The sequence below is a fragment of the Vanessa cardui genome, chromosome 15 (genome assembly GCF_905220365.1).
Source record: "Vanessa cardui chromosome 15, ilVanCard2.1, whole genome shotgun sequence".
NCBI classification, from domain to species: Eukaryota; Metazoa; Arthropoda; class Insecta; order Lepidoptera; family Nymphalidae; genus Vanessa; species Vanessa cardui.
This window is the reverse complement of record NC_061137.1, coordinates 4,801,483-4,815,949: the sequence shown is the minus strand read 5'-3', so window position 1 is coordinate 4,815,949 and position 14,467 is coordinate 4,801,483. Positions and strand designations below refer to the sequence as shown.

The window sequence follows — 14,467 nt, the reverse complement described above, 5'->3', positions numbered from 1 at the left end:
CCGAAATTTCAAACCCTATTTAACCCGCTTACGGAACGAATTTCCAAAATCATTTCCTTAGTTGGTGTCTACCCAATAAAAGGACTCTACTCACCAAAATTCATAGCTCTAACTTTATAACAATACTTAACATGTAATTTTATATGTATATGTCGAAGAATGAGCAACGCCTTCGATACGATCAAGAACTATGTCTTGATGTAACTAGTTAATAAAATTCTTGAAGTTGACACTGGTATGAAATCGTTTTTACAAAAACGACAACACTGGATTCTTGGTAGCTGTCAAGCATTCGTTTGTTAATATCTATAGTAATAAAAATATTGTAAAATCCGTTAACGGTCTTATTTTTAAAAATTAAGTAATGGAAGAAAAGCGATCTGAGCCCGAAGGGATTTAGGATGCGATATATAGATATATCCACACATATAATATATAGACATATCTGACGACCTCCATGGTCGAGTGGTATGTACACCGGTTTTCATGGGTACGCCACTCCGAGGTCCCGGGTTCGATTTCCGGCCGAGTCAATGTAGATTATCATTAGTTTTCTATATTGTCTTGGGTCTGGGTTGTGGTACCTTCGTTACTTCTGATTATCCATAACACAAGTGCTCTAGTTACTTACATTGGGATCAGAGTAATGTATGCGATGTTGTCTCATATCCACAATAGCAACAAACCTGGAAGCGGAGGATGATAGTCCAGATGAGACCCAGGTTGAGGCGGGCGTTGCCGTCGACGATGTCGTGCGAGCCCATGTTCTCGAGATGCACGCGTTGTTCGCGCAGGAACTGCAACGCTTTGTCGACGTTCTCGAGGCAATGTATACGCATTTTGCCCTTCGTTGGTCGAGGCTGTAAGGACACACACACAGATCGAGCTTTATTACACAATATAAATTACATTGTTTGTTTTTGCACAGATAAGAAATATTCTTTGTAACCACGTGAACTTGTAATTACATTAATCTACATCGAGTTGACTGGCTTATTTTTTTTTTATTTTATTTTATTTGGGAAACAAACACTACAATAAGTCTTAATATTAACAAACACAAATTAAATCACAAGCCAATCAAGTTTCCACTCATAAATTAATATACAATATTAGAGCAACAAGAAAAAAAGGAGGATATTACAAATTACAATAGCAGCAATTACAATTTTGTTTTAATTTAAAGGATAATTTATATAATTAATAGAATTAAACTAATCTGAGTTTGTCTATAAGATAAACTGCTTATTATTATAAGGCATTAGTGCTTGGTATTATTCTAATTGGTCAGTGATTACTCATTAGTGAAAATACATGAGCGATGAGAGTAAAACTTCATCGTCCGTAAAGTTTTGACAGGCATTTCTGGCGCGGAAATGTATATGAGTCGTATGCGCTTTTAATTTATTCAAATAATTTGTTTAAATAAACTTACTACTGTTGACTAAAATCCTGAGAATTAATACGTATTGATTCGCTTTATATCTCAGTTCAGTTCAGATAGGTAGGTAAATATGTCGGGGCGTTACAGCATGCAAAAGCAAGACCGTGACGCCCCCCGAAGAGATGGAAAGGGTACCACTGGTTTTTTACTGGCAATTCCGTTGAACTATGGCGCACTTCGCGTCCTAGACACCGGCGTCACCACACACCCACTTCAATTTATGTGGGGAAAATGGAACGGGGTTTTTCCAGCGATAGAAAAATAGGGGTAGGTACACATGAATGTTCAATAAAAACTACGTGTAAAGAGGAACATGACTAATGAATATACTAACCAATCTCTCTCCGGAAAGTACTTCCAGCAGCTTGATGAGCATCTTGCCGTCTCTCATGTCCACGTTAAGATCATTGATGCGGCACCCCACACGCACCAGGTGTGAATTCACCCATTTTTGGAAAGTTTTCTTTTGTACACTTTCTCGTTCGTCTGAAATAATAAAATATTGTATAATAAATTACACGTCCATTTCATAATTGCACTGAGTTTGATACGTATCAAGATAACATTTTATTTTTAATACAATTAACTTTGATGAGAATACACAAAGATTATCACTTTCGTCTCATATTATATAAACACCAGTGATTCGATAAAAACTACAAGACCTTCGATGTTGAAATAGAAATAAACATAATAGACGATCATTTCATATGTACGGACAAGTATTAAGAAAACAATGATTGTTAACACATAAGCCGCCAGTGGGGGCGGCCGGGGCGAGGCACCCGCCGCGATTTGGTCCTGGACGGTCCGCCCTCGGGAGGCTGATCCATTGCAATAAATCATAGCGCTTAGATATCGGCATCAGTAAATAATACAGGTAACACGAGAAGCAGATCGTATTGCCTTACGCTTTAGAGCGGAAACCGAGGTTATTCAAAAGTGCGTCAATACTCTAATTTGTGAAAGTTTATATTAATAATAAAAATAATATAATACAATATAATATTATAATATAATATAATACAATACAATAATAATTTAACGCACATTACGTAAACGTTTTCTTATATTAAGACATTACATCAAATTCAAATCGTAAAAGTAAATCATTTTAGCAACACAATAGACAATAATTTCAACTGAATTTATTACACTAAATTTTATGGTAATTATTTTCCTTATGGTTACCTCTAACGCACACTACACATTCGACACTTTAACCGCGCACATAATTCTTAACACGTAAAAAAATAAGAAAAAACAAGTCACCGCACTACCCTTTGCAACAACGATCACATGTTACCAACCTCTGAGCTCGCACACAACTTTGTCGTAGTAAAGTTCCAAACCGGGCACTTCGATATCGACTCCACGTCTTATGAGATCATAGCACTCCGTCGATGTCATATCAGCAACACCGATTGACTGAGCCGTTCGACGAAAGAACGGGAAGAATTAGAGCGACAAAATTCAACTGGTCACTGGACAAGGATATTCGATACGCACGTTCCAGATGTCGACAACACTCGGTTAGGTTTAATGAACTAATCTTGTTCTGAATATTATATTATTACTCGATTTAAATTCACGTCTTTAAATTTGAATACACTTTTGATTTTTCGTTACGAATTATATCGAAGTATCATGGTATAAGCCGGTTGGTCACAGACAAATCATCGTGATCACTATTCGACGATATATATTAAATGTATCTACGCTATGACCGTATCAGATAACTGTACGAGTTACAGATAAAACTACTGAATAGTTCAAGATTTTTAAGATGGAACTATTTACGAATGATGTGCCAATTGTTAATAATCCCTTCATTGTAGGGAAAACGGAAGCAGTGGTTATTGCAATGTCATGATAAGCAAGTACAGGCGAGTATAATAATACAAACGTTTTCCCATTATCATGTATTACAAATATATTATAACGTAACTCGGTACGATTAGTTTAAGCCTTAACAAATCATAACATAACAACAATATTTTAATGTGTTTCGTGAAACAAAGTAAAATATATCAAGCGTTTTATCGTTTACCTACATTACTGGGTTCGCATTATTATCGGCTATACTGATGTTCTTATCGCTGAGGATACCTATCGTTACACTTACTTACAAGTTGATCGCAGAACTACAAATTATAAACAGTATTATAAGGAGTTCATATTATTAATTTAGGTTAAAGTTACATCATATTATGATACGAAATAGAAATGTATTGAACGTTTATCCCAAAGGTTCACGACCGGTCACAATAGAATTAGTGTGGCACGCCAAATCTCAGACAAAGATCTAACTTTAGTTCATGCTATTTTTTGAACTACTCGGAATTTAGAATTGTTTTAGTGACTCGACAAAAGTGTTTAATCACATAGAACACAATTTGCATCAGTATTCATTAGATAAAAAATCATAGAAACTAGTAGTAGTTTTTTTTGCTGATGCTTAGCGGAAAACTAAATTCTTGTAACAAGCCTACCGGTAAGCTGATTTAAAAATTGTTTTAGTATAACCCTATTCGATGAGTCATTGACTAGAAAAGTGCAAAAATAATAGTAAAAACATAAAAAGGCGGTTTCTTGGAGTTTGTAACAAAAAAAGCTCATTTTTTTGTATGAATTCTACAACGAGCCTTACGCAAAGATTAGTAACCAGATCCAGTCTTTTTTCTAACAAACTCGTGTTATGTCGCTTCTATTTATTATTTATCTGTGTTTATAGCAACACGATGATTTAAAGTATAAATTATATGTATGTATAAGTGATCCAGGCTGCGGATGCATTACATATAAGCTACACTTGTCCTTAAACATAGAAAACAGCTTTAAACTATTATACGAATGAAACAGACGCCGAACTTCATGAATAAATTATACATTTTAATAGCAAATTTTAGTAAAATGTTTTTATAATGAATTCGAAATTATGTTTATATCCGGTAAGCGTCACATCCAATGATATTCTAATAAACAGATATGTCATACCCATACTAAACAACAGAAAAAAGTGTGCCGCGCCGGGGACCGTTTATTTTACATTTCGTTACAAGTAAAAAGGATAGCTTGATAAAAACAATAAGTAAAAGGGATAACTAGATGTTTTAATTACGCAAAACGTATTACTACATAATTATGATCTATTATAACGTATTACTGGCATAATTACGATGAAAGCGTAAAGGCAAACGTCCCAATTAGGACATTTTCTAGTCTTCAATTTTTGCGCGTTAATGACATATCTGTTTAATAGAACATCATTGGTCACATCGCTTCAATGTGGTTTTACCTGCAAGCGCTTTGATGCGCGATCGTTCGAAAAGCCTTGAGGAGGAGTTGCCGCCATCGTACTCGATCTCGTCGATGATCTCTTGGCCGTGGCCGATCGACGGGTCCCAGCGGGACACCGAGATGTCGGTCGTCATCGCGACCTACTGCACCTCACCGCGCCACGCTCAAATATCTGGAAAGAAAAATACTCGTCTTAAAATCTCCTGATTTATATTATCAAATTCTTGAGAAATTTTGCTTAAAAATACAACGATCGGTTTCCTTCGTTTATATTATTAAATAAGTGTTAATTTGGAGAGTTAATTAAAGCAAAACATTTTTACCACTAATACATATAATTTTATATGATATAGTTTTTAATTTTGAATGCACTTATAATCTCTACATAAAGCTATCACATTGCCAGAGAATATTTTATTTGTCGCCAGAACATAAATGTAAATGGATTTTTTTGTAAACCAAAGCGCATTTATCGTAGTAGCCGCACAAACAATAATTCGTCAAAAATCACTGTCTTAAGGAATACATGAGTTGTACACTTAATAGCAGGCAGATCAACTTTTGTTAAATTATTTCAATGAACTCATTGTCAACAAATTTTGATTACAAAACAGGTTTCACCTTGAATACGTTGCCTAAGTATTAACAGGCGCGTCAAAGAAACAAAACACATGTGTAGTTACGGCGTTAATGCTTTTAGTTTACAAAATTAACGGTAAACTAAATCTGCTTCACAAATTATTTTCGTATGTATTACATGTTTATTTTCACAATGCTCTGCGATCCTGTCGAGTTGCATTGTACCAGAAAATTTTATTATTTGCCGTGACGTCATTAAACGATAAGATTAGATATCCATTCTAGAGCGCTATCGACACGCCTAATCGGATTCCTTTTGAGTTTACTTTATGTAATGTAATAAAAATAAGTAAGTATGAAATCCAATTATGTTCATAAAATGTCTTAAATTAGCGACTCTTCTATTTTACAATGTTAAACGCATGTACTTTGAAACTTACGTTCTCATTCAAATAAAGAATATAAGAAAAATAATAATAAAATTAAGCATTTCACTATTCTTCAGTCGTTTTACATAATCCTATTGGACTAAAAAAAGTAATAACTTAACATTTTTTATATGAAATCGTATTTAAAATCTACGATTTCAACTAATGATCAAAAACGCTAGAATCGAACAAACAAAAAAAAACATGTCAACTAGATTATATGACTATGGTGAAACGAAATACTTATACATTGTTGTGTAGTTTACATGTTACGTTCGGCTAGACTTTTCAACATTGAATTCATTTAGAGGGGCTGAGTTAATTGGTGGTGAGCCTACAAACTGTCCTCAATAGAGTCGGCCTCTCGGCGCCTGAGCTCATACGTGCAAACTGTATTAATTGTAGTTTCGTCATAGTACGCTTTCATATTGCTATTATTGTTTCATACAGAACTGTTTCATCGAACTCAAATTATTTTCAAAAACTGATAAGGTCTTATTCATATACTATGAATAGAATCTCCACCGATTGTTATCTTATTGATGTATGATTTAAAAAAAAAGTTACGTTAATTTCTATGTGCCTTTACGTTTCTATTTGCTACATACGTAGACTGACAATTCAAATTCAAGTTATAAAAATGCCTATATTATTTTCTTGTGATGATATCAAAAAGGGCAGTAATTTCACCAAACATAAAATATTAATTGCATCTATACGACAACGATATTAATCTATTTTTGAAGATCTCTTTCTCCAACCTCTCAAGCCTGTATGTGGCATGTCAGTGGATTGCATACTTTGATGTAGCAAATGACCAACAGCCAATTTAGAGTAATAAAAAATATATCGATAACACATTCATTTAAGAGCCTTAAAAGATTTTTATTATTTGAGATTGACAATACATTTGGTTTGAGTATACACACATAGGCCGGAACACACACACACACACGCGTGTAAATAATAAACGAGGAGCGCTGTTTATGATAAACACATTATATTGTTTGTTACCAATCATTTCAAAAGCTGTTCTGAATTGCGAACGACCTAGAAACCCAACAGTTACTAGCAGACAGTTAGTTCTTTTTTATTACATGAAATAAAGGTGTCTGACCACACGTCCTTGAATAAGAGGTCAAAGGTATAGTATTACGAATACGTAGAACTAGATAATACCGTATATCCTAAGTGACGCTAATTTTGTTATATAAACCGAATCGGTATTAGGAATCGCAATTTAATTACCAGTATGTATATATACCTATATATTTCCCTTTTTCAGACTGTAAGATATACAATTTGTTACTGTAAATTTTATGTAACATTTGTAAATTTCACTCGAGATCGCTATCAAAGTATCTTATGATCTCGCTTTCAATATTGAAGTCTGTACGTACGTCACAAATCTTTAAGAGGTCTGTTAATTAAAGTAAAATGACAAAGGTAAGATATTTAGTTACCTGGAACAAATAAATACTGTACGTTCTTAATCCAGGTAAACTTCAGAACCAACTGACAGGCGCAAATAATAAAAGACAATGAACAATAAAAAGCTGTCTCGTGAGAAATCGACAATATCTAAGACACGCCAGTGTGTTTCATGTTAAGGGGACTACAGGAGCTAATTGCCCTTGAGAATCACGCGCACACATACATACACTAACGAGTCTAACGACAAAAACGGCATGTCCCCCCGCGCACTACGCTTAGCGAGGCGGCGAGGTTACGCCTGAATATTCCAATAGATGGCGCCGAACCGCCGCGCGCCGCGCCGAGCGAAAGCGAAGCGAAGTCAATTCTATCAATTCTATCAATCATAGATTTCATAAAAATAGACAGGACAACAGAATTATTTTAATTTCTTTGTGTCATTTAAAAAATTATGATAAAATTAAACAGAATTAATTAAACTTAAATTATTATTATTTTATGTACAAAAAATAGTTAATTTAAACATTTTTTTCTTTAATTTTTACTGTATCAATTCAATTAGTTGTAATACTAAATATTAAATCGTACCTATTTTTAAATTTTGTAAGTTTGTTAAGCGATTTATTAAATAAAATTGGAACTGTTCGTAATTTGTACACGGACAAAAAGCGTAGAGTTTCTTCGTTTTACTAATATCGGTACACAAAGAAAAAAAATTAAGTTAAAAAAGTCAGCATCAAAAAGTTACTATAAAAGTAATATCGTCAAGTCAGTTTAGTAGAATTATTGGTTAACTCGGTCAATCACAGTGGGTTTAGTCATAAATCTCATAAAAATAGTTTGGATATTAGAATTATTTGTATTGTTTTTGACTGATATTTGAAATAAAACTGATTCAATTAAATTCAAATATTTTTATTTATTTTTGGTTTAACAAAAAAACAAATAAATTTCGTTTCAATTTTTTTATTAAAATATTTTTTTTAATTATTCGTTCGTCGTCGTTCGTTATTAAAATATCTTGGATACTTGCAATCAATATTTCACCCACTTTCACTGAAGCTACGAGCTAAAATTTTTCAATTGTTACTATTTCCAATCTTTAAAAAATATTGAATTACGTATATGACACTTCTAAATATTTTAGTTCTTTGGTTCACAAAAATTACATATTTCAAGATGGCCCAGTGGGTAGAACGCGCGTATCTTATTGCGGGTTCAAACCCAGGCAAGCACCACTAAATATTTATGTGATGTGCTAATTTGTATTTATTTATTTTTTTTATTATTAAATTTCATCCATACATAACTATATTTCCTATTATACACAAAATTGATAAAATTAAACTCTAACGTAATAGAAATAGCTTCCGTGTTATTTTTTTTCGATTTTCTTAATTCTGAAAAAATAAATGCATAGTTGTTAGGAATTAAATTTTAATAATTATAAAATATATATATATTTTTAAATATAGTCCTTTAAAAATTATAAAATTTTAGTTCAGAGTGCGGGGATCGAACCCGCACATTCTTCTTGGACTTGCTTGCATTGACCAAATACTCCATGGTGACTGTAAGAAATCTGTCGAAAAATCTGATTCTATGCGAACTAATTGCATTGTTTTTAATAAATGTTTCCAATAATCATTATTTATAATATATACAGTCAAAGCTCCTTATTCGCGCTTCCTTCATTCGCGTTTTCACTATTCGCGGATAAAAAATATGCGACCCAATTCCTATATTCGCGGCTAAAGATTTCTTTATTCGCGGATCTAATCGGTACATCGGTACATACATATTATTAAAAAGGATTCGGTTTCCTTTGTAAACGCGCCGTCAAATGGACTATTAAAAAATATAAAATAGACCTTATTACAACTATGCCTAAAGTATGTTGTTATATGATATAGACGCTGCAATGCTTCGACTTTTCCTTTGACATAAGCCGCCTTCGCCGCGGTCGGTGTTTTTGAGAATGTAAACAAACAAAATGTTTAAGTAAAGCAACCTTATTACTCAATGCATAAAGTATATTGTTAAATGCTGCCACATATTAGACGTTCCGTTCTTTGGTAAGAGCCGCTTTACGTGTTTTATTGTTTCATCTTTCCATTCGTTACAAAAATTGTGATCGAGTAACACGTCTCTTCCGTTGTCTTCCTAACTTATAATGTCGACTAAAAAAAATGAAAAACGAGTTTCGACGCGTAAAAAATCAGTTTTACCACTTAAAGTGAAAATAGAAATGCTTGATCGTTTACGTCTTGGAGAGTCGTTTGCATCCATATCACGCTCATTCAATGTCAACGAATCAACTGTACGATCGATAAAAAAATGCGAAGATAAAATAAGGTCGTCTGTAGCTTCAACTTCACTGTCAGCGAAAATTGTTCGTGATCCAGCAATAGAAAAAATGGAAGTGGCGTTGTCATTATGGATCGAAGACCGCAACCAAAAAAGGATGCCCCTGAGTGGTCCAATGATCCGGGAGAAGGCAATGCGTCTTTACGCACATTTTAAAGAACCTGGTGGTAGTGGTGGTGGTGAATGTACAGATGGAGGATTTCAAGCATCGGAAGGTTGGTTCAATAAATTTAAGGTGCGACAATCATTGCATAGTATTAAAATCGTTGGAGAAGCTGCATCTGCAGACACTGCTGCAGCAAAAAAATATCCAGAAGAATTTGCAAACCTAGTAGCTGATGGAGGATACAAACCTGAACAAGTATTTAATGCAGACGAAACTGCACTGTTTTGGAAGAGAATGCCAAACAAAACATTCATTTCTAAAAGCGAAAAGTCTGCCCCTGGATTTAAGGCAGCAAAGGATAGAGTTACAATGCTGCTATGTTCTAATGCATCTGGTGATTGTGTCATTAAACCACTGATGCTTTACAGATCGTTAAATCCTCGTGCTTTAAAAAATCAAAACAAGGACAACCTGCCAGTGTTTTGGCGTGCTAATAAGAAAGCGTGGGTTACAAGCGCTATTTTTTGTGACTGGTTTCGGAATTGTTTTGTTTCTGAAGTTGAAACTTATTTAAAAAAAAAGAATTTAGACTTTAAAGCCGTTCTAGTTTTGGACAATGCACCAGGTCATCCTCGCGAACTTGAAACTATGCATCCAAATATAAAAGTGTCATTTTTACCTCCCAACACGACGGCTTTGCTTCAACCTATGGACCAAGGAATAATCCAGGCCTTTAAGCTCTATTACATTAGACGAACCTTCAAAATCATACTGGATAATATGGAATGTGATCCTGATATGAATGTTATGGAATGCTGGAAGAAATTTAACATAGCAGAATGCATCGTAAACGTAAAAGAATCTTTGGGAGAACTGAAGCCATCCACATTGAAATCATGCTGGAAAAAACTGTGGCCTGTTTTGACTGCGGAAAATGACGAAGAATCTGTCCAAATTCAAACTTTAACTGCAAACATTGCCGAAATAGCGAATGGAATAGGACGAGATGGGTTCGACCAGATAGAATCAAGTGACATTCAGGAGTTGCTTGAATCGCAAAATGAAGATTTGACTGAAACCGACTTGGAGGAAATGTTAAATTCACAGCCTATTGAAGAAGAGGCTTCAACAAGCACTGAAAACGTGACATTTAATTTGAAAAATCTTAGTGAAGGTTTAAAAATGGCAAATGAGCTTTGTGATTTCTTTATGAAAATTGATCCGTCTATGGAACGAAGTCTTATTTTTAAGAGGAAAATTGCTAATGCCACTGCTGAATATCAGTCTGAATTGAAGGAGCTCTTAAAAACTGCCAAGCAAGAAAGAATTACGAAATTCTTTAAACCATTGCCTAAGCCTGAAGATAATAATTAATCAATATGGTCAAAAACTTCAATAAAATTGTTTTTTTTATATATTTGTTTTTTTATTTTGTCACCTAGGAACGTATCCCCTATAATCCCATATAAATTACCATTCCATATTCACGGTTTCTGTATTCGCGGCATATTTACGGAACATATACCCCGCGAATAAGGAGCTTTTACTGTATATGTTTACTAATTAAATACTCTTACCTTTTCATATTATCTTTCATATGTTCGGCTTTTTAATTTATATGAACGTTTTTTAGTTTTCTTCACAGATTGTACTTTATTTCCCATGTTTACAAAATTAAACTTTATAAAAAATAACTTAACAAAAAAATAAATGGCTAACTACAACTAGACTATTTTAACTTAATATATTTATTTACATAAAAGAATAATATTCGACAATTAATTTACAATTAAATTTACACAAAAATAAAATCTACGAGATTTTATTCGCAACGATGCGGTGAAAAGAGCGACACGTCTGTATAGCAACAGGCCTCGGCCGGCAGTGTCTGTACGAGGCGCTCACGCACACATGCTTACGCATTTTGGTCGAAAATAAGAAAATCTGATTTAAAAAAAATCTATTGATTTTACTAAATAATTAACATAATAAATTTTTAGTATATTGTTTGTAGAATAATCTGACAAAAGACCAAAATTATTGAAGGTATATAAGTGTAGTTAAAAAACAAAAAAAGACTTTTTTAGAGGTAACTTTGCGATTTTTTTCTATCGTACCAAATTAATTACATCATGTTTTCAACACAATTAATAACTAGCATCTATCCTGAAGATTAACATATATTTTTTTCATTTGGTTTATTGCATTGGATTATATACTTTTTGGCATTTTAAAACTTGCATTTAGCTCATGTAGTCCCCTTAATATTACATCACCATACACTTTGCACAATCCACGCACCAGGCAAAATTATATTTTCGCTTAAAACTCTTCGAAACACAAGCTTTTATATTACGTTAACATGAATTTCAAAACACTCTTATAAGTCTTTTCTTAATATATTTGCTGATAATTAAGTATTTTTTAAACTATTTTTGAATTACATAAAAAATATCAAATAAAATAAAAACACTTATAACAATTGCTTTTTTTCGACTTAAATGACTTAAGACTTAGTTTAACTCTACAGGATGACGTTGTTCTATAATATTAGTTATGTTTATTACTCATTATCTTAAAACCGGTTTCTCGTCTAGCTCACTTTGCTATGGAGATACAAATCTATAAATAATAGTGAAATCTTTGGAATGAATCATTTTATCGTCAATAATTACAATAAAATTTATATAACTTAATTGATCTTTCATATGAAAAAGTAAAATTTTAAAAGATTTTATGAAATCCGATGTAATTGATGCGATGGCACGAACATGAAGTGGTAGTTAATAAACTATTAAGTCATTTGTCTTCGTTTCAAGGAACTAATGTTTGACAAAGCGAGCGTAGCCAATAGACGAGCGAGGACGTTGACCCGCGGGAGGCAGACATGGCGGCGGTACACCATAGGCTACAATAAAAAGCCACCATGTAGGCGTAGTGCGTGCCCTTCGGCCATTTCAAGTACACAGATATCCTTAAAGCCACATGACCGAGTAGTAATTAAAATAAGAAACACATAAAATATGGAGTTAACATTGATTTTTATGTTATACCTTCGTGTTATATGAAAAGGGTGTTTCAGTGCTACGCCTTAAATATTCGACATTGAATCAAATGTAACACTAATTTATACTTTTTCCATACCACCAACCCGCATTATAACAGCGTGGTGGAATATGTTCCAAGCCTTCTCCTCAAAGGGAGAGGAGGCCTTTAGCCCAGCAGTGGGAATTTACAGGCTGTTGTTGTTTTGTTGTATACTTTTAAGGCATAAATTTATACTAATTAAAAATCGTGCTTTCAATAAATCATTTTCAGATGAAAAATGTTCAAAACCTAAGCAAACAAATCACGAAGGTGAACATTTCGAACAAGACATCACACACACGACGTTGAATAAATATTAATTTATGGAAAAACGTAATGCTTGTATTTGGAGCCTCGCTCAAAGCAACTGGTTCACTTTAATATAATCACATAGAAATCAGTTTTCTTAGGCAAATTTCTTCAAATACAACCTAGCACGAGTAAACGAAGTAAACATCAATGATGTTTACCGCAGTCGTTAAGCATTCGAGGCCTTTCAGTTACCGTAACTTCCCCCATACTTATCGCATCAACCGAACCACTAGACGTCATGCAATCAAGGAGGGGACAAAATATAGTTTCCTCTGTCGCTAATCGCTATGCCGCATAGCAGACAGGTAAAAATCTGTAAGCGATTTTAATAACCAATACTTATGGCGGTAAAGTTTAAAATTGCATGAATATTTATTATCTCATGGCAACTACTTGGAAGTCTACGGTGTATTCCGGTAAGGAAAACGGATATCCCGTCTGCAACGTAGAAATAGTTCAGCAACATTACTTTGCTTACAGGTTGATGGCGGGTTTGATCAATAAAATACCATTTCTTTTCCATTTCTTATAACAAGTTATAACCTCTGTCTATTTTCAGTTAAGTCATATGTTCCTAAGGGGGTCACTAACAAAACTATAAACTGCGAATTACAAATATACATAACTAATAATCATCATTAAAATCATAATTAAAATCTATATTGAATATAGGAAATTATGATTATTATTCGAAAAGTAAATTTTAATTATATAAAAAAATAATACGACACAGTTCTGAAACCGTAATCGAAGTAATATGTAGGTAGCCCATTCATTTTATTGCCCGAGTCAACGCAATATTTCCTGTTGTCTAAAATAACTTATGAGGTCAGTTGTATTGGCATCTTCACTTCTATTTATAGATGGCAAATTTAACGCAGGCTATTAACTAGTTTCCTAAGCATTTCCATAACATCATCTTAGTTTTATTAGTTCCTTCATAATATGCCGTAGTAGTTTCAGTTTGTGTTTCAAAATATAGACATTAATATAACTTTGCGTCACAAAACAAAAATGTATTTTACGCTCAAACAACGTTCTAAAAATTTAAATAAAAATAAAAGCACGATAGTTTAGATTTACATATTCACATTGTCATATTTGCGTACACAGATAATATGAATAGATTTCCTATTCATATTATCTGTGTTAATGATGGCCGAACGACTCGTACTCACGCACATATCTCTGCTTACTAACCATTTCGAAAACAATAACGCGTCATTACTATGTGCATTTTGTACCGTTCATTCAAAACCGCGGGAAGCTATGCGATTTTAATCACGGTACTCTATTAACAAGTAAGACCCTTATTACGGTCCTTACTGCATTGTGTTAAAGTGTATTTTTAATAAACAATTTAGACTAACTGTTCCTGCGGATGCAGAGCCTAGTTATTTACGGTTCGTC

General features: G+C 33.5%; 2 protein-coding genes across 13 annotated transcripts in view; one reads left to right on the top strand and one right to left on the bottom strand.

Moving 5' to 3' along the window:
• Positions 1-14,467, bottom strand: part of LOC124535788 (spectrin beta chain) — a 63,057-nt gene that overhangs the window by 28,983 nt on the left and 19,607 nt on the right. For 11 of the 12 annotated variants that reach the window (XM_047112123.1, XM_047112131.1, XM_047112128.1 and 8 more), the window contains exons 2-4: positions 4,743-4,916; positions 1,779-1,930; positions 687-860 (exon numbers count right to left, since the gene is read on the bottom strand). In XM_047112123.1, coding sequence (XP_046968079.1) covers positions 687-860; positions 1,779-1,930; positions 4,743-4,878 — 462 coding nt within the window. In that variant the 5' untranslated portion in view covers positions 4,879-4,916. Of the gene's footprint in view, positions 1-686; positions 861-1,778; positions 1,931-4,742; positions 4,917-5,365; positions 5,533-14,467 lie in introns of those variants that run through there. The other variant, XM_047112125.1, reaches the window with a different exon arrangement.
• Positions 9,602-11,032, top strand: LOC124535886 (tigger transposable element-derived protein 1-like). The gene has a single exon (XM_047112286.1). The coding sequence runs from the start codon at positions 9,602-9,604 to the stop codon at positions 11,030-11,032; it is 1,431 nt and encodes a 476-aa protein (XP_046968242.1).